The following is a 26327-nucleotide window of genomic DNA, read 5'->3' as shown; positions in this document are numbered from 1 at the left end:
TGCTAACACAACCTGAGACACATGTTGAGTTTTTGTTGTTGTTGTTGTTTTGTTTTGTGTGGGGTTTTTTTTGTGTTTGGTTTTGGTTTTGGTTTTTTTGTTTTTGTTTTTGTTTTTGTTTTTTTCTGAGATGGAGTCTCACTCCGTCACCCAGGCTGGGGTGCAGTGACCTGATCTCGGCTCACTGCAAGCTCTGCCTCCTGGATTCGCGCCATCCTCCTGCCTCAGCCTCCCCAGCAGCTGGGACTACAGGCGCACGCTGCCACACCCTGCTAATTTTTTGTATTTTTAGTAGAGACGGGGTTTCACCAAGTTAGCCAGGATGGTCTCGATCTCCTGACCTTGTGATCTGCCCACCTTGGACTCCCAGAGATGGGATTACAGGCATGAACACATGTTGAGTTTTGACATCATCCTAAAGGCTCTTATCATAATAATCATCTTAAGTAAAAATCTACCCTAGATAAATAACATGAGGACCTGCTGTTGGGCCATCCTCCCTGCACAAACTCAGGGTTCAAATCAAGTCCTTCTTCCCTTCCTTTCTTATTAAGCATCTGTTTCCCTTGCCTGTCTGGTTTGCCTTCCTAAGAGAGAAGGGGTAGAATCGTGCTCTGTTTGGGGACAGAACATCTATTTTCAGATACCAATTAAGCGTCAATCAAACCCTTAGTATGAGGTACGAGTGGGGACAGGGTCGGACCTGAGAAAGTGGTGTTTCCATTTGGGGTTCTCTCCTCTTTTCCGTCCTTCCCACTGCCCTTGCCCCTCCCTCCAGCCTCTGACTGGTAAAGGCGATCAGAGAGAGAGATGACTGTTAAGTCGAAATCCCACTCCCCAAGCTCAGCCGCCTCGGGATCATGGCATTTTCTCACCCCTGGGGACACAGGGCTTGTTAGCTGCTTTCAAAATGTCAAAATCTGTTGAGAAGATTTTCCCTGTTTCCAGGTAAATGACAGCATCCCCCCAGCTTCTCTAGAGGCTCTACATTATGAGAAAGGGGACAAGCTTGCGGGCCATTTCTTTCCCAATCTTTAGGGGATCCAAGGTCGCCAGGATGACACCAACTGGCCAGCTACTGCTGGCCTTGCTGAAAACCAAAAGGGTGTAGCCAGCCCCAGCCAGCCTGGGTCTGAATGAAGGCAAACCAGTAAAATGCTCCACCTCTTGGCGACAACCCAGCACGCTCACCAGGAAGCCTTCTAAGTCAACCCTGATTCATTATGTCAGGATAAAAATAACAGTAATAATGGCCCAGCGCAGTGGCTCATGCCTGTAATCCCGACACTTTGGGAGGCCATCGAGGGTGGATCACTTGATATCAGAAGTTCGAGACTAGCCTGGCCAACATGATGAAACCCTGTCTCTACTAAAAATACAAAAATTAGCTGGGTGTGGTGGCATGTGCCAGTAGTCCCAGCTACTTAGGAGGCTGAGGCAGGAGAATAGCTTGAACCCAGGAGACAGAGGTTGCAGTGAGCTGAGATCATGCCACTGCACTCCAGCCTGGGCATCGGAGTGAGACCCTATCTCAAAAAAATAAAAAATAAAAATAAAATAGTAACAGTGATAACAATATCATGGGGGCAAGTGTGTAGTCATTTTAATCCTTGGACTCATGAGCCCACAGCATTGAGGCCAGGAGTACAGCGCCTAGCTGGTGACCTTGGTCAGATGACTAATTATTAATAGCATCTGTGCTGAGCCTCCCTTTCCTAATAGGGACTAAGAGGCTCATCAAGTTGTGGGGAGGATGAAATGAGATAACGTATGAGATAATGATGTCAACCATAACAACGGGACCTAATGTATTTATTGAGCAGTATCAGGCACTGTGCTAAGCACTTTAGGTCCATGGTCTCACTGAACCCCCAGCTCAACCCAATGAAATATTGTGATTGTCTCCATTTTACAGATGAGGAAACTGAGAATCACAGAGGGTTTTGTGGCTCAACATAACCAGTAAGTGACGGAGATGGGATTTGAACCCAGGCCGTGGAGCCCTGAGCCCACGCTATAGGGCCTGGCACAGAGTAAATGCTCAACAAATGTTGAGGTCATTACTATTGTTCTTATCTGGCTAAATAATATATTGCTAATTTGAGGCAGTTAGGACAAGAAAGCACTGTGCCCATTTTACAGGTGAGACCCTTGTGGCCGACAGGTGACCCAAAGCCCAAAGTGACCACCCACTGAGTCATGACAAGGCTGCATCTCTTCCCCTTTATGACCACATTGTCATCTTTGTCAGTCATTGAAATTAACAGGACAGATATGATTTATGCCTCCTGGGTGCTGAGCTCTGGAAACACAGAGAAAAGAGCGGGAAGGCCTTGAGTGGAAAGAGCGGAACTTTGAGACCCTGGATTCCAAGCCCAGCTCTATTGCTTGTTTTTCATTAGTTCGGGGATAGCCACGTCATCTCTCACAGCCTCTATTTTCTCATCTGAAGAATGGGTTACCATGAGGATTCAATGAGCCCGTGGATGTGCAGTGGCCTAGCCCAGGTCAGGCACCAAACAGACATTTACTGAATGTTACTCAAAATGAAATGAAGGCCAGGTGTGGTGACTCAGGCCTGTAATCCCAGCACTTTGGGAGGCCGAGGCAGGTGGATCACTTGCAGTTGGGAGTTTGAGACCAGCCTGGCCAACATGGTGAAACCCTGTTTCTACTAAAAATACAAAAAATATTAGCCAGGTATGGTGGCACACACTTGTAATCCCAGCTACTTGGGAGGCTAAAGCAGGAGGATCGCTTGAACCTGGGAGACGGAGGTTGCAGGGAGCTGAGATGGTGCCACTACACTCCAGCCTGGGTGACAGAGCGAGATTCCATCTCAAAAAAAACTAGAAATGAAATTGAGTATGATCACTGCCCTGGAGCAGTTCACAGCCGAGCCATCCCCTCTTCTCATTTAATATGTACCTCAACTTCTGAAAACTTCTACTTTCAAGACAAACTACAGATGGGGATACACACAGCGGTCATCATATTGTGATATTTGGGGTTTCATAGATTCGTGCACAGATGTTACCCACAGAGCTCCCTTGGCTGGCTTTGGCAGAGTCCATTGGCTCCCTTGAGGCTCACATCTCAAGGTGCTTCTTGGTTACTCCCTTCCCTAAGTCTGTCTTGAAGCATTTGAGAAACCTCTTACATTTCTAGATTAATTGCCCTAGGTAGGAGGATGCCCCAAATCCCGAGTTCTAAGCTGCGGTCCAACTCATTTTTGCCTCGACTTCAATCAGGTCCGGTATCCCTTGCCTTGGTCTAGACACCCAAGTTGGATTTTCCCGAAAGCATCTTCAGTGCCCCACTTCCTGGGGTGATCCAACGTTCCCAGGGTGCCCTCAAACCAGCAGACCCCCACTAAGATGCTTTCTAGGGATATATACTGAACAGAGTCTCTCTCCATCCCAGAAGCGTCTTCCTTCCTTCCACCCGAGCCGTCGCCTGCTCAGTGACTCCCAGGTCTTTATAGGTCACTGAGCCAAGAGGCCAGCAACCAAGCTTGGTCCTGGGTGGTCAGAGCCAAGGTGGAGCCGGGAAGTGGTGCGTGAATTCACTGGTGTTTGGGTTCAGCCCTGCTGGAATTTCCACATATTTTGCTAACTGTTTGTTTTAAGAGTGAGTATATTCAATGCAGGCTGTCCCGACTGTTGTCCAGGTCTGATAATGACACTGTGGTTCTGAATCAGTGACACCACTCTGCATGCTCCTTCACTGCACCACCCCCATATTGAAATGCTTTTCCCAAAAAGGGCAAGTTGGGTCAAAGTCATTTTTCTTCCTCTCTGTAAATTGCTATCAGTTGCCAAAACCAACCCCCACCAAACAGAGGCTCTTACAGGTCAACAGCCCCAGCCTACTTCCATTTCCTGAGGTTCCCAGGATTTTCTAAGATACAAGGGCCAAAACACAAACACGAAACTTGTTGTGCATTTTCAATATTTGCATTTGGCAAGTTAAGGCTTTCAACAAACAAACACAGTACAATGCAGTATCATAGGACAGGCCATGAGATAATTACAGGATTGATGTTAAGATTAATTCCTAGTGTATATGTACATTCTGGTCTGGTAATGGGACCGAGCTGAAAGTTGTCAGTAACATCTGGCTATACTGTGATATCACTGCAATTTGGAGAAAGCTTAAAAAATTCAGCCTTGATGCCCCTTGGTCCTCCAGAGGTCTCCATTATCACCCTGAATCCTTAACTGGGATGGGTCTGACTCCCAAGCACCCCCTTTCTTAATCACCCTCTACAGACTGTTGAATTACAGAAGAGAGAGAAGCAGAGTAAGCAGTGTCGAGTTTCTATGGAGTTATCTTAAGGAATGAATCACTTTAGACATAGTGCTTTGAATACACTAAAGGAAATTATATTCCAAAGTACTAAATACACTTGGTTAAGTTCTATACGTAGCAATGTTTTAATGGCACAGATAAGTGGGTACCTTCTGGATTTGTGAGTCTGTGGGCCTGGACCCTGATCTGCCCCAGCTCATAACCGGGTTATGCTTGCTGCCTGGGAGAGGTGGTACCCACAGGTGGGTGTGGTGCCGCCCAGGGCTGCAGCAAAGGGCACAGTGTGTGGTGTCTGGCCCCTGGTGTGAATGGCCCTCTGCCCAGCTCAGCCCCAGCGTGCTGCCCTCATTTCAGGAGAAGCCAAACAGGGCAGGTTGCTGCAGGCCTCTAATAGAAGAGCTGTCACTGGTGCCGATAGCATTAGAATAAGAAGTGACTTGCTCTGTACAAGTTTAGGCCTTAGCTCTTAGGTGAGTTTACTAGGGCTGCTGTAATAAAACACCACCAACTGGGTGGTTTACACAGCAGAATGGATTGTCTCACAGTTCCGGAGGCCAGAAATGCAAAATCAAGGTGTTGGCAGTGCTGGTTCCTTCCGAGGGCTGGGAGGGAGAAGCTGACCCAGTCCTCCCTCCTTGGCTTATAGGTGGCCGTCTTTGTGTTCACATGGCGCTCTCCCTGTGAGCATGTCTGCCTTCAAATTTCTCTTTCCTTTAAGGACACCAGCCCTACTGGATCAGGACGCACCCCGATGACCTCATCTTTAACCTGTTTTCCTCTGTAAAGGCCCTAACTCCAAAGAAGGTCACATTCTGAGGCAGTTTAGGACATCAACATATGAATTTGATGGGGGTGGGGTGGGGAGAGGACACGGTTCATCCCATAATACGGGGGTCCCCAAACCCCAGGCCACAGACCAGTACTGGCCTGTTAGGAGCTGGACCGCCCAGCAGGAGGTGAGCGGCGGGCGAGCAAGTGAAGCTTCATCTGTATTTACGGCTGCCCCGCATCACTCACGTTACCGCCTGAGCTCTGCCTCCTGTCAGATCAGTGGCGGCGTTAGATTCTCATAGGAGCTCGAACCCTATTGTGAACTGCGCATATGAGGGATTTAGGCTGCATGCGCCTTATGAGAATCTAATGCCTGATGATCTGTCACTGTCTCCTGTCACCCCCACATGGGACCATCTAATTGCAGAAAACAAGCTCAGTGCTCCCACTGAGTCTACATTATGGTGAGTGGTATAATGATTTCATTGTGTGTTATAATATGATAATAATAGAAATAGTGCACACAATCAAGGTAATGCACTTGAATCATCCTGAAACCATGCCCCTGACCATTGGTCCATGGAAAATTTGTCTTCCACAAAACCAGTCCCTGGTGCCAAAAAGATTGAAGACTGCTGCCATAATAGCTCCTAAGATGCTGTATGTCTTAGAGGTGGCTGCCTGCCTCCCTTGGTGTAGCTGTCAGTCCTGGTTTCACTGTGAGACTTGTGACAGTGACAGCCACTACTGGGGAAGGGCAGGTGCTTGACCTCTGTTTCTACGTATTCTGAGTTCTGGTGCTGAGTTTCTGTCTTCTTGCCTAAAAAATCTCCCTCCATCCACTGCCCAGCACACCTGCTTCTTACTTCCTAACATCTGCTAAAAAACCCACCATCCAGCCGTGTGCAGTGGCTCATGCCTACAATCCCAGCACTTTGGGAAGCCAAGGCAGGTGGATCACCTAAGATCAGGAGTTCGAGATCATCCCAGCCAAGATGAAGAAACCCCGTCTCTACTAAAAGTACAAAAATTAACCAGGTGTAGTGGCACATGCCTGTAATCCCAGCTACTCAGGAGGCTGAGGCAGGAGAATCGCTTGAACCCAGGAGGCGGAGGTTTCAGTGAGCCGAGATCATGCCACTGCACTCCAGCCTGGGCAACAAGAGCAAAACTCCATCTTAAAAAAAAAAAAAAAAAAAAGCCCACCATCCTTCCACTTACCCAATCCACGTTGACTTTATCCTTTGCCCTGATCCTCTCCTACCCAGAGACTCTCAGTTCCACTTCTGGAGCCCCCAACCTTCAGTTCCCCGCTTCTAGTCCTGCTGCCCCTGCAGCTGCATTCCCACCCTATGGCCACTCACGGCCTCATTGCACCATCCTCCTCATGGGTCTCTCTGCCTTGACCCTCTCCCTCCTGCAATCCTTGCAATCATGTCTTTCCTAAAACCCAGCTGAGAAAAGATCACTCACTCAGGCAGGCAGCTTCAGGGCTCGTGATTCTCTATGAAATCAAGGCCAACATCCTTGGCTTAGCTTTTAAGGGACTCTACAGTATTGAAGCTTTTTAGACCTTGTGTTAGTTTGCTTAGGTTATAATCACAAAGGACCATTGCCTGGGTGGCTTAGACAACAGAAATTTACAGCTCACAGTTCTGGGGGCTGGAAGTCCAAGGTCACGGTGCCAGCATGGGCAGGTTCTGGTCAGGGCTGTCTTGTTGGCTTGTAGACATCTGCCTTCTCTGTGTCCTCATATGGCAGACAGAGAGAAAGAGCTCTCTCTTCCTTTTCATATAAGGCCACCAATCCTATCAGATTAGGGCCCCACCCTTATGACCTTGTTTAACCTTCATTATCTCCTAAAAGTTCTATCTCCCAACAAAATCACATGGGGGTGGGGGATGGGGTTAGGGCTTTGTATTAGTCAGGGTTCTCTAGTGGGACAGAATGAATAGGATAGATGTATATATAAAGGGGAGTTTATTAAGGAGTATTGACTCACACAATCACAAGGTGAGGTCCCACAATAGGCCATCTACAAGCTGAGGAGCAAGGAAGCCAGCCCGAGTCCCAAAGCTAACAGAACTTGGAGTCCGATGTTCAAGGGCAGGAAGCATCCAGCACAGGAGAAAGATGTAGGCTCAGAGGCTAAGCCAGTCTGGTCTTTTTACATTCTTCTGGTGCTTTTATTCTTCTGGCTACACTGGCAGCTAATTAGATTGTGCCTACCCAGACTGAGGGTGGGTCTGCCTTTCCCAGTCCACTGACTCAAATGTTAGTGTCCTTTGACAACACCTTCATGGACACACCCAGGGACAATATTTTGCATTCTTCAATCCAATCAAGTTGACAATATTAACTATCACAGGCTTCAAATAAATTTGGAGGAAGGACAGAATGCAGTCTCATGCAGATCTCATATGTTTATTGAACATGTACTGTGTGCTGGGCACTATTCCAGGGATAGAACAAACTGAAATCTATATCTACAAGATATATAAATGTAGATATGCACATACATGTCCAGGTACATATATGCTCATGATGACCACAGGTAGTGTTAAGTGCTAGGGGGAAAACAAAGCATGGTAAGGGTGATTGGGGGCAGAGAATGTCAAGGAGGTGACACCGCTTTAAAGAATGATCACAGCTGGCACAGTGGCTCACACATGCAATCCTAGCACTTTGGGAGGCTGAGGTGGGCAGATCACCTGAGGTCAGGAGTTCAAGACCAGCCTGGCCAACATGGTGAACCCTCATCTCTACTAAAAAAAAAAAATTAACCAGGCCTGGTGGCACATGCCTGTAATCCCAGTTACTCAGGAGGCTGAAGCAGGAGGATCATTTAACCCAGGAGATGGAGGTTGCAGTGAGCCGAGATCACACCAATGCACTTCAGCCTAGGTGACAGAGTGAGACTCCATCTCAAAAAAAAAAAAAAAAAAGCTCGGGAACGTTTTCTAACATGCCGGCATTTGAGCAAACTCAGTGGTCAGGGTCAGCCACTGGAATTCAACCCTTTAGATCAGGAGTCTACAAAGCTTTTCTCTAAAGGACAAGATAAATATTTTTGGCTTTGTGGGCCACATGGCGTTGGACTCCATCAAAACCACTAGTCAGCTCTGACATTGTTGTGTCAAAGCTGCCACATGCTATATGGACACAAATGAGCCCCAGTGAAACTTTATTTATGGACACTAACATTTGAACATCATATAACTTTCGTGTGTCACAAAATATTCTCCTTTTGATTTTTGCATTCAATAATCCAAAAATGGAAAAAATCCTTCTTAGCTCAGGAGCTGTACAAAAACAGACAGTGGGCCACGGCGTCTGCACATCTCTGCTTTAGAAGAAGCAGCTGTAAGATGCTTTTCCCAGTTGTGGAATGAGAGTCATTCAACGGCTGCTGAGTCCTAGAATACTTGTCCCCAAAATACAGTAGGTGCTCAATATGCACTTGTTGAAAGGGAGAAAGAAGGGAGGAAAAGAGAGGGGGAAAAGGAATCAGAGCTTCAGCAGACCGTGGAAGTGGCATTCTCAGCTCCAGAGCCTGGGCTGATATGACTGCACCTCCCTGCCTCCTTTTGAGCCTGGCCGCAGGACCATTTCCTTTCATTCCTTCAGGACCTCTGCAAGCTTCCTAGGCAAAGAGGTGTTGACAAGGCTATGAAAATGCCTGTGAGCTCATGGCCTCCTTTGCACACTTAGGGGCAGGTGTCCCGGGGTCCACAAAGAGCGAGCCAATGTCTCCTCCCACCTAAAAGCTTCCATTGTCCCCACCGCAGACATAAAGCCAGAAAAGGATGTATGTAGCCACAGTCCAAAGCCCACATGTGCCCTGTGCCCACCGTAATAACTCGCAAGTGCTGCTAATCTGCAATTTGACCAGGAGAACTTTGGTGCCCACTCAGAAAAGTTATTTGCATCCTGCATGCAGGGCCCCTGACTGCTATATTAATCTCCACGTTTCTCCCTTCCTGAGTCATCTAATATTGCTGCTGGCTAATTAAAACATCAAAGCGCCAAGTACAACAGCCCTGCCAGAAGCCTCCTAATGCCTGGTTTCAAGTGTGCAATCCAGTGAAACCCAGGGTGGAGGGTGGCACGGCTCACACTCGGGCAGCCAATTACTTGACTCTTAATGACCACCCCTCACACATCTGGGACCTCCACAGATGGCCTCTTTTATAAGTCCTGTTATCTCGTTCCTCCCACTCCCTGGCGATGAAGACTGTCGGCTGCTGCCCACAGGCCACACCCTGCTCCTCCTCCTCCTCATGCCTGGCCCCCCACCCTCTGAGTCCTGGGCCCAGACCCGATGTCATCACCACATCTGAAACCGGGTGTGTAGGGAGAATGGCTGGGGTGCCTTCCTCTGGGCAAGGTAGGATTTTTTTTTCCTCAATGATACAGGTTGTCGGCATGATCAGAGGAATGTGTTTACTACAAAGCCGTGCCCAGATGTGACTTTCATCACCTCCAAAACTCCTCCTGGAAGAGACAGGAGGGGAGACAGGATCCTAAAGAAGTGTTTAGGGTGGCTGGTCAGGCCTTTGAACAAAATGGGGTTGTTTATATGCAAATTCCTAAGGAAACATGGGCACAATAACTGAGACAGAAACTATCAATGAGAAACAAAGGGCAGAACTCATCCAAACCTTTATCATGCTCCGAGTGTGGTGGTGTAGTAATAATACTTGCAGAAGTAATAATAATAATAATACAAGTAATAATAATATAGGTAATACTATAAGTAATAATAGTAATACAAGTAATAATACAAGTAGTAATTATACAAGTAATACAAGTCATAATGCTTGCAGAAGCATTGCAGTACTACTAGTAATACTAATACTTCTAATACTATAAGTTGGGCTAGTGGTCACATAATAATAACATTTATAATAATAAATAATGGCTAACATTTAGGGGGTGACTGATCATCCAAGTAAGAGATGACTTGGTCGGGGCACTGGCCAGTGGAAGGGGAGAGGAGTGAATGGATTCTAGAGCTAGTTAAAAAGCTAAGATGGGTGATCACCAGGGATGAGTTGGGCATGGGAGATAGAGAAGAGGCTGATGACTAAGATAGCTCCCACCTGTGGCGTGTCCAGCACAGATGGTTGGTAGCACCCAGCACTGAGGAGGACCAGACCTGGCCAGGGCAGGGAGACGTGGAAGATTATGAATCCTATCACCTTCCGTGGGTTCCCTGTGCTGCCACAGCCTGCACTCTTCCGGAGTGATCTTTAACAGTGGCACACTCTTCCCCCACCTCCTGTTGCCCAGGCTCCAACATGGTGCCATGAATGCTTCAACACAGAACTCTTATTCCACTGGCTGCGAAGGTGGCCATGATAGTTCTCTTAACTTAGAACCTTTGCATGATCTGTTCTCTCTGCTTGGAAGACCTTGCTTCCTCTTCTTTGCCTGTCTAGGACATACTTATCTTTGGTCTTGACCTAGAGGTTAGATGTCTCTTCTATGCGCTCCCACCTCCCCTGTGCTGCCGAGGTCCCATGTAATGGCATCCATTGTGCTAAATCGATTGCCATGGCTCATTCAGTTTTCATCACCTCCTACAGGACTGTGACTCCATGGGAGCTGAGATCACATCCATCTAGTTTGTCCTATAGTCTTGGTCTCTGCTGCCTTACCTGGCACATAGGAACTACTCAATAAACATGTGTTAAATGAATGAATTATTCCTAATGGCCAAGAGGCAGGATAGTCAAGCTGTTAAGGACATGGTTTGATAGCCAGACTGCCTAGATTGGACTCCTTTCTTCAGCTTATTAACTCTGTGATCTGGGGCAATTTAACCTCTCTGTGTCTCAGTTTCCTAATCTGTAAAATGGAGATAATAAGGTTGTTGCTTGGCACATAATAAGTGCTCATTTAATGTTAGTTATCAGTATTTGTCCTTCGCAGTTCTCTGTGACTTCTATCCTGGACTTAGTGCATTTAATCATAATTCACAGCTACCCTCACCAGCCTGAGCTCCTCCAAGTCAGTGAGATGGGTGCCCTGCCTCCTTTCTGATTTTATCTCCTTATACTTGCCCTCATGCATACACTGCAGCCACAGTCAACCTCCTTGCTGGTCCTTTGAACTTAACAAGCTCATTCCCACATCAGTGCCTTTGCACTTGCCCTTCTCCCCTCCACTTAGTTACAGTCACCTCCCCATTTTCTATTCTTATCATCACCTGGAATTATATTGATCCTATGTTAGTTTACTTACTGTTTATCTCCACCTCCACCACATAACACTTCAGAGAGCAAGGTCCCTGTCTTCTTCACTGCTGAATCCCCAGTGCCTATTTATTGAGCATGTATTATAATAGGTGCTCAAGAAATACTAGTTGAATGTATGAATACCCTGCCTCAAGGTCACTGTGCACTGATGTACTCTTTGCATGAGTGTCGCTTAACATTGGCTCATCTTCTCCCTGACCTTGTTTGGCTTTCGCATCAGGGTGCGCCTGCTGCCCCTCCCTTAGAGTTACTAAGTGACCAATGCTTGCCTGATGCATGTGTGTGCCTGTGCCCAGGCAAGTAGACAATAACCCAGGAGCATCCAAGACAGATGTGATCCTAGGCCAGGCGCGATGGCTCACACCTGTAATCCCAACACTTTGGGAGGCTGAGGCAGGAGGATTACTTGAGTCTGGGAGTTCAAGACCAGCCTGGGCAACATAGTGAGACCCCTGTATCTACAAAAAATACAAAACAATAGCTGGGCATGGTGGCATGCACCTGTAGTCCCAGCTACTTGGGAGGGTGAGGTGGGAGGATCGCTTGAGCCTAGGAAGTCAAGTCTACAGTGAGCTATGATTGCACCACTGTACTCCAGCCTGTGTGACAGAGCGAGACCCTGTCTCAAAAAAAAAAAAAAAAAAAAAAAAAGACAGATGTAATCCTTATCAGTGAGGTATAAAATGAATGGGCCAACACTGGTCAGCCTGAGACTTATGCCCACTCACCTACTGGTCAAATTGTTCGCAGAATGAAGACAAATGGGGGACTAAAGTTCCCCATAAACAGGCTCTTCCATGGTTTCTTTCCATGTAGGTGTTCAAGACAGAGGGGATGGTAAGTGCAAAGGCCCTGAGGCAGGAACAAGCGTGGAAGTTTTGAAAGTCAGAAACCAGAAATTTGGGGGCAACATTCTTTGCTTCAAATTTTTTCAATTTATTTTATTTTATTTTATTTCATTATTATTTTTCTGAGATGGAGTCTCATTCTGTCTCCCAGGCTGGAGTGCAGTGGTGTGATCTTGGCTCACTGCAACCTCTGCCTCCCGGATTCAAGTGATTCTCCTGCCTCGCCTCAGCCTCCCAAGTAGCTGAGATTACAGGCATGCGCTACCACGCCCGGCTAATTTTTGTATTTTTTAATAGAGACGAGGTTTCACCAAGTTGGCCAGGCTGATCTCAAATTTCTAATCTCAAGTGATCCGCCCGCCTCAGGCTCCCAAAGTGCCAGGATTACAGGTGTGAGCCACTGTGCCTGGCCCAAAATTTTTCAGTTTAAATCTTTGTTTTCTCAGTCCTCGCCAGAAATGGTGAGTTTGGACTGTCACAGAAAGGCCTAGAAATCCAAGTAAATCAACCCAGCTTTAGGTTTGATTCCTTGGTGCTAGGGGCTATTTTCATTCAAAGAGGCTGATGGTGTCCTTTCAGTCATGTGTTCAATCAACAAATGTTCACCAAGTCCTTACTCAGTGTGTCAGACTCTATGGAACCAGAGAGACCACCTTTGAGATCCTGATCCCTCTCCCCAGAGCAGAGCCCAAGAGGCTCTTCCATGGTGTTTCTTTCCGTGTAAGTGGGGAAATCAGGTTCCCAGGAACCTTGTACATGTCAACCAGGGAGGGCTGGATCTTACTCTGGATGTAGACAGTTGGTGACTCAAGGCAGATCCCAGGAAGAACAATGGCTCTCCCAGCCTCCGTGGAGACAACGTCATGGTCCACTCAAGGCCCTGCCTCATCTTCCACCTTCATTCTCTCCTCCAGCCCCCTGCCTCAGGAAAACAGTCCCCCACAAAGAATGGCAGCCCCTCCAAGTGTCCACGTTTCCTCAAAGTCAAGAACTGGGAGACTGACGTGGTTCTCACTGACACCCTCCACCTTAACAGCACATTGGTGAGTACCCCAGTAGGGTATAGACGAGGGGGTGCAGCTGCATCACTGTCCACATTTGGAGTCGGATAAGTTTTGTTGTGGGGGTTGCCCTCTGTTGTAGGGTGTTGAGCACCACCCCTGACCCATACCCTCTAGATGTCAGTACGCCCCCTTCCAGCTTGTGACAACCAAAAATGTCTCTGACAGCAGAAGCACCGCCCCCTTGGACAAACACTGCCATTTTAAGTTCCAGTTCCCTTTCTAACCTCATGCATTTCAAGGAAATCACCTCCCTTCTAACAACAAGCAGCCAGAAAAGGCAGACAGTAAAACACAGATAACACAGCTCAGGCACAGAGGGAGGGGGAAAAGTCTCTTGGGTAACCACCAAACTTCACACTCATTTAATAGGCTCCAGTAAAACAGTGGGCCTTAATAACATATTCCTTTTCCTTTAGATGCACTAAGATAGGGAAGCTAAAAGCAGACTTGGGGAATATGCCTGCAGCTGCAGGAAAATGTATGGGAACAGACACAAAAATTCTCCCTCCCAGATAAGCAAGACAAAGAGACACAGAAACATTTCAAGACTGTGATAAACTCTATCACCCTAAACCCTTAAATACTCTTAGTCTGTAGAAAAGAGTACTCCTCATTAAGACAAACACCTAATGTATGCGGGGCTTAAAACCTAGATGATGGGTTGTTAGGTGCCGACCATGGCACATGTATACCTATGTAACAAACCTGCGATGTATCCTGGAACTTAAAGAAAAAAAAGAGTGCTCCTAACCTAACTCAGCCAGAAGCCCCTCTCAGGTTTATTCCTTAAAATAAACCTGTCTCTGATTGGTAAGCCACTTTTCATGTTTCTTTCTTCCCTCTTCAATTCTTACAGTCTCCAAGACATTACCTAACATCCCCTGGGCAAGAAATTCATCCCTGTTTGAGAACCACTGGTGAATTCTTACTCTCTTACGTAAATGCTTTTTATTCATGAACCCAGTATGCAAAAGAATCTAAGGAGAGTTGCTGCTTGTGAATACCCTCTCTGTCTCTCATAGTCTGACCACTGGTGGAGTATTGAACAAACCCTTCCTTGATTTCACAGTGTGTCCTCAATATTTTTATTTCATATTTTTAATAGTCAACAAACTGCTATATTGTTTTAAATTTTTATTGAACCTGGGCCTCTTGGAGGAATGGTATCTGCAAGCTATTACAATGTAACAAATTGCCCTGAAACTTATTGGGTGAAAACAACTATTAAAACTATGTATAATTTTTCAAAAGTCTATGGATTGGCTGGGTGGTTTAGTGATCTGGTCCAGACTCTGTTGATTTTGGTGAGGCTTTCTCATGCATCTGTAGGTATGTCTGAGGGGTCAACTAAGGTCAGGGTAGTCTAGGACGGTCCTGACTGAGATAACTCAGCCCTGTTCCATGTGGTCTCTCCTCTTCCAGCAAGCTGGCTTGGGCTTGTTCACATGTAGTTGTAGGATTCTAAGAGAATGAGCAGAAACATGCAAGAACTCTTGAGGCCTAGACTCAGAATTGTCACAGGGTCATTTCTGCCACATCCTAAGGGTCAAAACCAGCCCAGAGTCAAGGGGTTAAGGGATAGGCTCCACTTCTTCATGGAGAATTGCTGTAAAGCCACATCACAAAGGAAGTGAATACAGGGAGGGGAAAAATTAGGGCCCTATTTTGCAATCAATCTATCATAGATGCATTAAAAATGAGTTACTGTAGCCACTGTATTAGTTCCTCTTTGATCATCATGCAAAATCTAAAAATATTTCAGATTTTAGTACCAGTGATTCTGATTCCTAGTCAAAAAGCTTCTGTTCCCAAGATGAGTAGAGCAAATACTTTAGGAACCTGAAAATGCTACTTAGTGTTCCTTAACATGGCTATGACCATATCCAGCAAGGATTTGAAGCTGGTAGCTGAGAAATTGCCTCTGGGAATTAAGGGCCAGATAAATTCTACCATGAATATGAGATCCAAGCCCACAGCCTAACACCTGCCACTCTTGGGTAAAACCAAGTAATAGCCCAAATCTCTTGATCTTCCAGGAAACGGGATGCACTGAGTACATCTGCATGGGCTCCATCATGCTTCCTTCTCAGCATATACGGAGGCCTGAAGATGTCCGCACAAAAGAACAGCTCTTCCCTCTCGCCAAAGAGTTTATTGATCAATACTATTCTTCAATTAAAAGGCAAGTGTATGTCAGTTCTGGGGAGCCCAAGGTAAGTTATCGAATGCTGGAGACAAAGATGTCAGTCCCAACTTTGCAAACCAAGGCCAAAGCACAAGGCCTCTGCCATACACAGAGGCTTAAAACTGGCTACCCACAGGTCACATCTGTACCCCAGAAATGCTTTTGTTTCACCTGCGAAGGGTTGCTTATAATTTGAAAAATTTCAAGCAATTCCATGCCTAGATACATACCCTAGAGAAATTCTCACACCTGTTCACAAGAAACCATCAGTAAGAATGTTCACTGAAACATTGTTTGTAGCAGGAAAAAATTAAAATTAGAGATCCAACAAGAGACCAGGCACAGTGGCTCACGCCTGTAATCCCAGCGCTTTGGGAGACCAAGGCGGCAGATTGCTTGAGCCCAAGAATTCAAGACCAGCCTGGCCAACTTGGTGAAACCTTACCTCTACTAAAAATCCAAAAATTAGCAGGGCATGGTGGTGCATGCTTATAATCCTAGCTACTTGGAAGGCTGAGGCATGAGAATCGCTTGAACCCAGGAGATGGAGGTTGCAGTGAGCCAAGATCACACCACTGCACTCCAGCCTGGGTGAATAGAGTGAAACTCCATCAAAAAAAAAAAAAAGAAAAGAAAAGAAAAAGAAACCACATAAATGCCATCAACAGGAGAATGGGTAAGTTGTGGTATATTCCAGTGATGGAATACTATACAACTGTAAAAATCAAAGGGATTAGTGCTCTGCATGTTAATGGAACTGCAGTTCATAGCTAACTTTGAGCAAAAGAAAGGATAAATTGTAAAAGGATACATCTAGTATAGCACCATTTATATGAATTTTTTTATTGATTTATTTTTTTGAGACAGAGTCTTGCTCTGTCACCCAGGCTGGAGTGCAATGGCATGATCTTGGCTCACTGCAACCTCTGCCTCCCAGACTCAAGCAATTCTCTGCCTCAGCATCCTGAGTAGCTGGGATTACAGGCATGCGCCACCACACCCAGCTAATTTTTGTATTTTTTGTAGAGACAGAGTTTTGCCACGTTGGCCAGGCTGGTCTCGAATTCCTAGCCTCAAGTGATCCACCCTCCTCGGCCTCCCAAAGTGCTGGGATTATGTGAGCCACCATACCCAGCCTACATGAATGCTTTAAACATGCAGAATGACATTGTACATGGTTGAAGGATAGACACACATGTGGCAAAGATATAAACAAGTGTGTGAGAATGGTAAACGCCAGGTTCAACATAGCAGTCACTTCTGGGGAGAGAATTGTCTACCATGGGGAAGCCTTCCCCAAGAAACTATTATATTATTTTTTAGGCTTGGGACATGGGGGTTTATTATATTATCCTGTATACCCTTCTGTAAACCAAAAATTTTTCGTAGAAATTTTTTTTAACTTTCTAAAATTGAATTCATTGCCAACATTTAAAAATCAGAAGAGTTCCCTTTAAAAGTCAGATTTCCAGTTTCTCTGGAAAGATTTGGCAGTCATGGGCCCCCGCTCCTGTCAGGTGACAAGTGGCAGGAGTGGAGTCATGGCTGCCCCCTTTGGACAAGGCCTGGCTCACCTGTTTGCCACAGTCCCCACCCAGCTGGTTGACTTGTATGTACAATGTTAAGCCTTTGTGGACATTTGAGTTTGCAGTGTCTGCTTTATCTTGCATCCAGAAATCAAACTGTTGCATCCAGAAGTCAACTTGGAATTTTTTGTAGCTTCCAGCCTCTTGGAATAGCTCTCCCCTTCCACCAACTTCTAATTCAGAAGACGGGGTGATGTTCCCATGTCCCTTCCTCTTCATTCAGATTTGGCTCCAAAGCCCACATGGAAAGGCTGGAAGAGGTGAACAAAGAGATCGAAGCCACTAGCACCTACCAACTCAAGGACACAGAGCTCATCTACGGGGCCAAGCATGCCTGGCGGAATGCCTCACGCTGTGTGGGCAGGATCCAGTGGTCCAAGCTGCAGGTAGGTGGTGAAGTCAGATACTTTGAAGAGCCCGTAAATGAGGGAAGAGGGGAAGGGGAGTGGATGGAGCTTTAAAAAGGATAAGCTTCTGTCAAGGGTACCTGGTGGCCATGGTGACCTATCAGATGGTGGTCATAGGGTCCCACATTCTAAGATCACAGCCAGCTCTAGATGATAATCATGTCTTACTTAGCCAACGCAGTGCTTTTGCAAAAATGAACTTGCATATCTCTTGGAAGGGAGGGCTTATACTTTTCAGTTGACCGCAGACCTCACCACTCCCTTTTGTCTTGTACCTACTCAGCTTATTTATCTGCCTACTCCCTGAAGGCATTCATTTCTGTGTCCCTTGGTTATGATTTTATTTTAGGAAATAGTTTAAAGTTGGAAGTAGATTTGTTATCAAGATCAGGGGGGTTTTGTTTGATTTTTGTTCTTTTTTTTTTTTTTTTTTTTTTTTTTTTAATCCCTAATCCCTAGTAACCTAACAGGAAATGTAACTAGCCCATTTAAACTCCCCTTCATTTACTATTCCTTTCCCACGTTCACTTACATGCCATGCCTACTTTTAGGAGATTTTTTTTTTCTGCTCAAATTGGCTTTGGTTATTAGGATAGAAAAGAGAAAATATAAAATGCAGCCTGGGACTCAGTAATAAGGTGCCCACTTCACCAATGGAGCAGCAACTGGAGTGGGATCTGGGTTCTCCTAAAATGGGAAGATTGCGCTGGGGAGCTAGAGAGGGAAAGAAGAGGCAATCAGTTCCACCCTGCGCCTCTTCCAGGTATTTGATGCTCGCGACTGCACCACAGCCCACGGGATGTTCAACTACATCTGCAACCACGTCAAGTATGCCACCAACAAAGGGAACCTCAGGTGAGCTGACCAGCTGGGCACTGGGGAGCAGTGGGTCAAAAGTCCCCACAGCATTGTACTTTGACTCTGGAGTCAGCTCACCTGCCAGGGAAGTGCTCGTCATCTCAGGGAGACAGGCCAAGCAGGGAGAGGTGTCCTGGCATCTTTTTTTTTTTTTTTTTTTTTTGAGACAGTCTTGCTCTGTCGCCCAGGCTGGAGTACAGTGGTGTGATCTCGGGTCACTGCAACCTCTGCCTCCCAGATTCAAGCGATTCTCCTGCCTCAGCCTACTGTGTAGCTGGGACTACAAGCACCCGCCACCACACCTGGCTAATTTTTATTTTTAATAGAGACAGGCTTTCATGATGTTGACCATGCTGGTCTCAAACTCCTGACCTCAAGTGATCCACCCGCCTCAGCCTCCCAAAATGCCAGGATTACAGGCATGAGCCACCGCGCCTGGCCCCAGCATCTTTATTCCATACCCCATCCCATGTTCCTTCTTTTCTGGGGCAAGTGGACTCCTGTGTGGTTTGCAAAACTACAGCAGCAAACATCATGTTCAACCCACAGTTCAGCATCCTTTGTGGAGAGGACAGGAACAAATAGTTGAGATTCCCAGGAATCGGAAAATCCTATTGCTTGTGGTGACCTGCTTTTACTGTGTCTTTCTCTGTCGCCTGGAGACAAACCAAACCAAATCTTCCTTGGTTTAAAAGGCAATTTCTCTTGCCGATGCGATGGGAACTGCCCCTTCAGGTTCCACCCAGCCAAGCCACACCTTGGACTCCTCTTCAACAATACAAAGAACAAAGCCACAGGGAGCAGGCTGAGGCAGGCAGACATCCATGTGGCTGGTGGTGGCCATGCTGACAAGTCTCAGCTAGGAGAGGGACAGGTGGAAGGGAACAGCTGGGGCCCCACAGACAGCCGGCTACACTTGTTGACTCTGCTGGCTCACTGCTGCCGTGGCATCTGTTCCCAGCCACTGAGCACCAGTCCCATCTTGGAGCCACACAGGATCACTGCAGGGATATTCCCACAAGCCCCCGGGCTTCACTGAGTTCATCCAAAAGTGGCTTCTCTGCATGAAGCATGAGTTTTCTTAGATGTGTCTCTTCTCTTCCTTAAGAAGGAAATGGGTTTGCCAGTTTTCTGAGTTCACCAGTAAGAAAAGGGCCTGTAATCTAAGCCTGGGCCCGCACGAGGAATTGGTATTTAGGTCTCTTTCCCAAGACAACTCTTTTCCTGGAGACCTCACCCCTTAAAGAATATTAAAGAACCCTCCCGTGTATCTGGACCTGGTTAGGCCAGGTCCTCAAGGAGTTTATGGGCTCTTCTGGTTTAGGTCCTCAAGGAGTTTATGGGCTCTTCAAAGTTAGGCCCTCAAGGAGTTTATGGGCTCTTGGGCTCTTCTGCTGGTGGATTCCCTTTTTTTTTTTTTTTTTTTGAGACAGAGTCTTGCTCTATCACCCAGGTTGGAGTACAGTGGCACGATCTTGGCTCACTGCAACCTCCACCTCCCAGGTTCAAACAATTTTCCTGCCTCAGCCTCCCGAGTATCTGGGATTACAGGTACGCACCACCATGCCCAGCTAAATTTTGTATTTTTAGTAGAGACGGGGTTTCACCATGTTGGCCAGGCTGGTTTCAAACTCCTGACCTCAGCTCATCTACCTGCCTCGGCCTCCCAAAGAGCTGGGATCACAGGTGTGAGCCACCACGCCTCGTCTCTTCTGGTAGTTTTCAAATGGGGCTGTGAGCAGGCTCTGAGTATGGTCACCCCAGGCCCAGCAGTGCACCTCCCCTTTTTTCACTGCTGTATTAGGGGGTCTTTGTGATATCTATTAAAGAAAACATTCAGCAGATTCTTTTTCTTTTTATAATTTTTAACCCTCATGTCTGAAAATGATGAGAACTATATAAGAATGTATACCATGCAGCCGGGCGCTGTGGCTCACGCCTGAAATCCCAGCAAGATGGGAGGCCAAGGTGAATGGATCACTTGAGCTCAAGAGTTCGAGACCAGCCTGGGCAACGTGGTGAAACCCCATCTCTACAGAAAATGCAAAAAATCAGTAGGACGTGCTGAAGTGTGCCTGTAGTCTCAGCTACTTGTGAGACTAAGGTGGGAGGATTGCTTGAACCCAGGAGGTGGAGGTTGCAGTGAGCCAAGGTTGCACCACTGCACTCCAGCCTGGGTGACAGAGTGAGACTGTCTCAAAAAAAAAAAAAAAAATGTATATCATGTGATAGGAATAATCTATGCATAAGAGGGGAAGGATAGCAGAGAGAAGAAGAGAGGGAGAGATGCAGGTTTACACTGTGCTCAGGGATGCAGGAGAGTAGAGGCATAGATACGTGTTCTGGTTCTTCCGTTGGTCTCAGTTTCTGCACATAGAGTAGGCATCACACCCCACTCACTGTGTGTGATTCTGGTGTTTCTAAACACACTTTAAAAATATCCACATTACACAAACACCCTTTATCGGATGTTCAACCAGAGAAACAGCAATGTGTTTTAGTGCTGGAGGGAAAACTGTTTGACTCACTGTGTGTTCATCTCCAAAATGGCGCCTCTGTTAAGAGATCTTTAAGAGCATCTTTGACTCCATGTGATTTTGGCCTTCAGCCTGGATTCTAGACTCACCTTCAGCTGTGATGCATCACCCCTGCAGAATTACATGCTACATTGTCTTGTGTAGAGAGTAGAGAGTAAGACCTAAAAACCATGCTCAGAAAGAAGGCCCTGTGAAACTAGATGAGACGGGGTTGCTGTATGGAGGACGCGGATTTGAATCAGGTCTTGAACTGGGATGTAAAATGGAAGAGGGGGGTTCCAGCCAAGGGGATTAGCAGGGACACAGTTCTGGACAGAAATGTTTATGTGAGAAGATCTAGAAGCAACGAGTTGGACCCGAGATGCCATCTTTGTGTTGACACAAGAAGCCGGGACCGTGTTTCCATAGCCTGGGATGGGGGACCAATGAGTCCAGCTGGCAAGAGCTCCTGCCGTGAGATGACATTGAACTACATCATAAGAAAGTTATTTTCCTTTTTTTTTCTTTTTCCAACCCTGATGATGATGTCGAGGAGAAAGGCTCAGTTGGGTGCTAAGATATTGTTAACACCTAATACTTGCTGACCTCCCTTTTAACAGAGAGACTAAGGCTCCAGATAGGACCTTCAGCAGACAACAGCTTTCCACAATTAATAAAAGAATACAGCCTTCACTGTTGCCTGTTTAGGCAGGTGAAGCCAATGGCTAGTGACCTGCAGTTTTCTTTTAAATAAATAAAATGTGAATGCAAATGCAAGCTGATTGCTTTTTAATCAGAAGTCTGTAAACTTTGCTTTGGTAAGGGGGGTGGGCAAAGTGGATGAGAATTAATGATGACTGGGAGAAGACTGGAATCTGGATTCTGCAGCGCATTACTTTTTTTTTTTTTTTTTGAGATGGAGTCTCGCTGTGTTGCCAGGCTGGAGTGCAGTGGTGTGATCCCAGCTCATTGCAACCTCCACCTTCCGGGTTCAAGCGATTCTCCTGCCTCAGCCTCCCAAGTAACTGGGACTACAGACATGCGCCACCACACCCAGCTAATTTTTGTATTTTTAGTAGAGACAGAGTTTCACCATGTATGCCAAGATGGTCTCCATCTCTTGTCCTCGTGATTTGCCTGCCTTGGCCTCCCAAAGTGCTGGGATTATAGGCATGAGCCAACATGCCTGGCCTGTAGTGCATTCTTTTTTTATTTTTATTTTATTTTTATTTTTTGAGATGGAGTCTCACTCTGCCGCCCAGGCTGGAGTGCAGTGGTGTGATCTTGGCTTACTGAAACCTCTGCCTCCCAAGTTCAAGCGATTCTCCTGCCTCAGCCTCCCAAGTAGCTGGGATTACAGGTGTGCACCACCACACCCAGCTAATGTTTTGTATTTTGAATAGAGACGGGGTTTCACTATGTTGGCCAGGCTAGTCTCGAACACCTGACCTCATGGTCCACCCGCCTCGGCCTCCCCAAGTGTTGGGATTATAGGGGTGAGCCACCGCCCCGGCACATAGTGCATTCTTAAAGGGAAACAGGGTCTGATGTTGCCATGGAAATGACTGGCTGCAAAATAACCCTTTGGAAGACTGGCTCAAGTCACTATTATTTAAAAGTCTCCAGCTAGAAAGAGATTCTTTCCTTCAGCATGGTGGCATGGGGCCTCCCACCCCCTCCACCGTTTTCCTCACACCATAGTTCCGGTGGAGGAACAGAGCACGGCCCCTCCCTTCCCACCGCCGCTCCATTGGCGCTGAGGACCTTGGCACGGAGGTAATCCACCCTGAGCCTCAAGCGGCTGTGGCCCTGGGTGGCACCATGTTTAGTATATTCCCACAGCGCAAGTCCCGCCCTGATGCCGGCTGTTCCCTTCTCTCCACCGCAGGTCTGCCATCACCATATTCCCCCAGAGGACAGATGGCAAGCACGACTTCCGAGTCTGGAACTCCCAGCTCATCCGCTACGCTGGCTACAAGCAGCCCGACGGCTCCACCCTGGGGGACCCGGCCAACGTGCAGTTCACAGAGGTGCGAGCGTTTCCGCCCCCTACCCTGCCCCAACATGGGCTCTTACGTCCCCAGACTTTACCCACAGACTTTTCCGGCCTTAATACTATCATCACAGGGACAGCCGCCAATGGGGTCGTTTCCTTCTCCAAACCTACTTCTCCATCAGGCTGTTCCCCATTCTAATTATTTTACAGCTGGACATTTGGTCACTCAGCCCTCCTGATGGGAACTGTTCTCCCATTTCACAGATGGGTAGACCGAGTCTCACTAAGGCCAAGTGAGTTATTCAAGACTGCTAAATGGGCCGGGCGCGGTGGCTCATGCCTGTAATCCCAGCACTTTGGGAGGCTGAGGGGGGCGGATCGCCTGAGGTTGAGAGTTGGAGACCAGCTTGGCCAGCATGGTGAAACTCCATCTCTACTAAAATACAAAAATTAGCCGGGCGTGGTGGCACATACCTGTAATCCCAGCTACTCAGGAAGCTGAGACATGAGAATCGCTTGAACCTGGGAGGCAGAGGTTGTGGTGAGCAGAGAGCGCGCCATTGCACTCCAGCCTGGGCAACAGAGTGAGACTCCATCTCAAAAAAAAAAAAAAAGACTGCTAAATGAGTAGAGAAGAAAAGCTAGAACTACAGTCCAAAGCTCCTGCCTCTCACCAGGAAAGGAAGAGCCGAGAAATGGAAGCCATATCTGGTATCCACCTTTTCTGAGTTACGAGATATGTCAGTTTCATATCATTCATTCATTCATTTGTTGATATGACAATTTGAGCCACCCGAGCCTTTGAGTAGGCTTGACTTTGCCTGTCACCAGTATCACTACAGTTACTGGTAGCCCAAGTCAGTTCATAAAAGCCACCAGGAAAGTGACTACCACCATCTCCCAGCCCAGGGTTCCTTCCAGGTGGTAGTGTGGGCAGGTAGTACAGGTAAGACATGGTAGCTTATACGGACCATGCCCACACGACAGCACAATCACATCCCGGGTCTAGAATGATCTCAGGCACACAGGCCTGCTACCACCTTTCCTTTATCACCCAACTCATACCCTGCTGAATTTCACTACTGTCCTTTGCTCAAGCCCCTCCCCGGTGGTACCTCCTTTAAGATGTAGCTGGCAAAGCTAAGGGCTGCTCCACTCCCTCCTGGCTGCCAACTTCGTTTGCATGTGGCTTTTCTTATGAAAATGTTATTCTTATGAGGAGGGGACTGTAACCAGGGCAACCAAGAGCTGCACCTGTGCCATTTTAGAGGCAGCCAGCTTAGACTCCCTGCTCCACTTGGCTGAGCGCTAACTGTGTACTTGGCTGACCTTGTCTTCGTGGTCACCAGAACATAAACGCCCCAAACTCTTCCTCTTGCTCCATCTCTGGAAACCTTGCTGAGCAGGACGTGTTCTCCTGTACCATGATTTGGTGCTTCCTCTTTTTACTAAGCACAAAGAATCATTCCAAACCTAACCATGTAATTTTACATTTTGAAACCCTCTCACCCTGCCCTAATAGGGACACCTGTGGCTGTTGGTCACTTGAAATGTGGCCAGTCCCAGTTGAGATATGTCATAAGAGAAAATATACACTGGATCTCAAAGTCTGAGTCCAAAAAAGAGAGGGAAATAACTCATTGATCTTTTTTTTTTTTTTTTTTTTTTTTTTTGAGACGGAGTCTCGCCCTGTTGCCAGGCTGGAGTGCAGTGGTGCAATCTCAGCTCACTGCAACTCTGGGTTCAAGCAATTCTCCTGCCTCCACCTCCTGAGTAGCTGGGAGTACAGATGTGCACCACCATGCCCAACTCATTTTTTGTATTTTAGTAGAGACAGGCTTTCACCATGTTGACCAGGATAGTCTCGATCTCCTGACCTCCTGATCCGCCCACCTCAGCCTCCCAAAGTGCTGGGATTACAGGCATGAGCCACCGTGCTCAGCCCGTTGATCATTTTTGATGTTGAAATAGTAATAATATGGATACATTAGGATAATATATTTATTAACAAATTAATAGATTCACTGGATTAATAAGTGTATTTTAATTTTAATGTTACATATATTTAAATACACTCATAATTTATTATTAATAAATTAATGTTGATATTTAATGTATTATTTGATATATTTATTGGATGAATAAGTGTGTTACATATTTAATTTTAATGTCAAATATATAATTAGAATATATGATAGTAATGTTTTTATATACTATTAATAATATTAATATCAAGGACATTGTTGAACTTTATTTAAGATGAGTATATTATTAAAATTATTTTCTCCTGTGATTTGAAGAAGCCTAGCAAAAAAAGATAAAATCAAAATTATTTTCACCTGTTGTTTTTTTCCCTAATGTGGCTACTAGAAAGTTTTAATTACTTAGGTGGCTTGCATTATATTTTATTGGACAGCTGCTCTAACAAATGCATTTTATACTGTAATTCTAATACATCTGCCTTCATCAAATTCAGCAGATTTTCTTTGTATCTTACAACACCTAATACAAACACGGAGCTGGCAACCTGCAGATGCACTTGTTAGTCAGATTCAGCCCTTGCCCTCTAGAAATTCCAGTGGGCAGGGAAGACCCGGAAAACAACACTCAGTGCCAGAGGAAGGGTTTGCCCTCTGTCCTGTGGGCCCATGAGAAATCATGCTAGTGACTAGGTTAGTGCAAAAGTAATTGTGGTTTTTGCTATTGAAAGTTATGGCAAAACCCACAATTACTTTTGCACCAACCTAATACATGATGATGTCAGGGAGAACTTTATAAAGCAGGTGACGTGATCCAAGAGCCTCCAGAGGAAATGTCTCCTGGGGGATTGCATTTGAATCTCTATCCACCCCACCCCCGCTTCCCACATAAGGGTCATGTTTGTAGGGTGTGGGTTACAGTGGCATTACCTGGCCGGGTCTGCTTGCAGATTTGCATACAGCAGGGCTGGAAACCCCCGAGAGGCCGCTTCGACGTCCTGCCGCTCCTGCTTCAGGCCAACGGCAATGACCCTGAGCTCTTCCAGATTCCTCCAGAGCTGGTGTTGGAAGTTCCCATCAGGCACCCCAAGTAAGAGAGACCGGCAAGGGGTGGGAGAGGGTGAGTGGGTTTGCCCAGTGCCCATCTTTGCCCAGCCCTGTCCCCCCTGGCTTGCTTTCTAGTCCAGAGAGAAGCTGAAAGGGAAAAGGGGGGCTTGGTTCCTGTCCTCACTGCGGGCTTGGGCAGAGTGAGTTCCCTCAAGGAGCAAAAAGACCTCTTTGACCAGCCTAGAGACCACCACCTTTTCTGAACCATCTCACTCCTAAGCCATTAACAAGGACCTGCCGTTCTTCCAGCCCTAAGCATTGAAAGAGCAGAAGTACTATACTGTCTTGTTGTGAGCATGCTTTTTCTTTTCCTGTTCCTTTTTCTTTTTCTTTTTTTTTTTTTTTTTTTTGAGACAGGGTCTGCCGCTGTTGCCCGGGCTGGAGCGCAGTGGCACCAACGTGACTCATTGCAGCCTCGACCTGCTGGGCTCAAGTGATC

At 46.6% G+C, this 26327-nt stretch overlaps 1 protein-coding gene across 2 annotated transcripts in view; it reads left to right on the top strand.

Annotated features, from left to right (window-relative positions):
• Window positions 1-26327, top strand: part of NOS1 (nitric oxide synthase 1) — a 115571-nt gene that overhangs the window by 26770 nt on the left and 62474 nt on the right. For both annotated transcript variants that reach the window (XM_023204347.1, XM_023204355.1), the window contains exons 3-8: window positions 13105-13233; window positions 15291-15436; window positions 17249-17411; window positions 18196-18287; window positions 22695-22836; window positions 25732-25871. In XM_023204347.1, the coding sequence (XP_023060115.1) occupies window positions 13105-13233; window positions 15291-15436; window positions 17249-17411; window positions 18196-18287; window positions 22695-22836; window positions 25732-25871 (812 nt within the window). The remainder of the gene's footprint in view (window positions 1-13104; window positions 13234-15290; window positions 15437-17248; window positions 17412-18195; window positions 18288-22694; window positions 22837-25731; window positions 25872-26327) is intronic.

The sequence above is a fragment of the Piliocolobus tephrosceles genome, chromosome 10 (genome assembly GCF_002776525.5).
Source record: "Piliocolobus tephrosceles isolate RC106 chromosome 10, ASM277652v3, whole genome shotgun sequence".
In the NCBI taxonomy this organism is placed as follows: Eukaryota; Metazoa; Chordata; class Mammalia; order Primates; family Cercopithecidae; genus Piliocolobus; species Piliocolobus tephrosceles.
The sequence above is the reverse complement of the archived record's forward strand: the minus strand, read 5'-3'. Positions and strand labels throughout refer to the sequence as shown.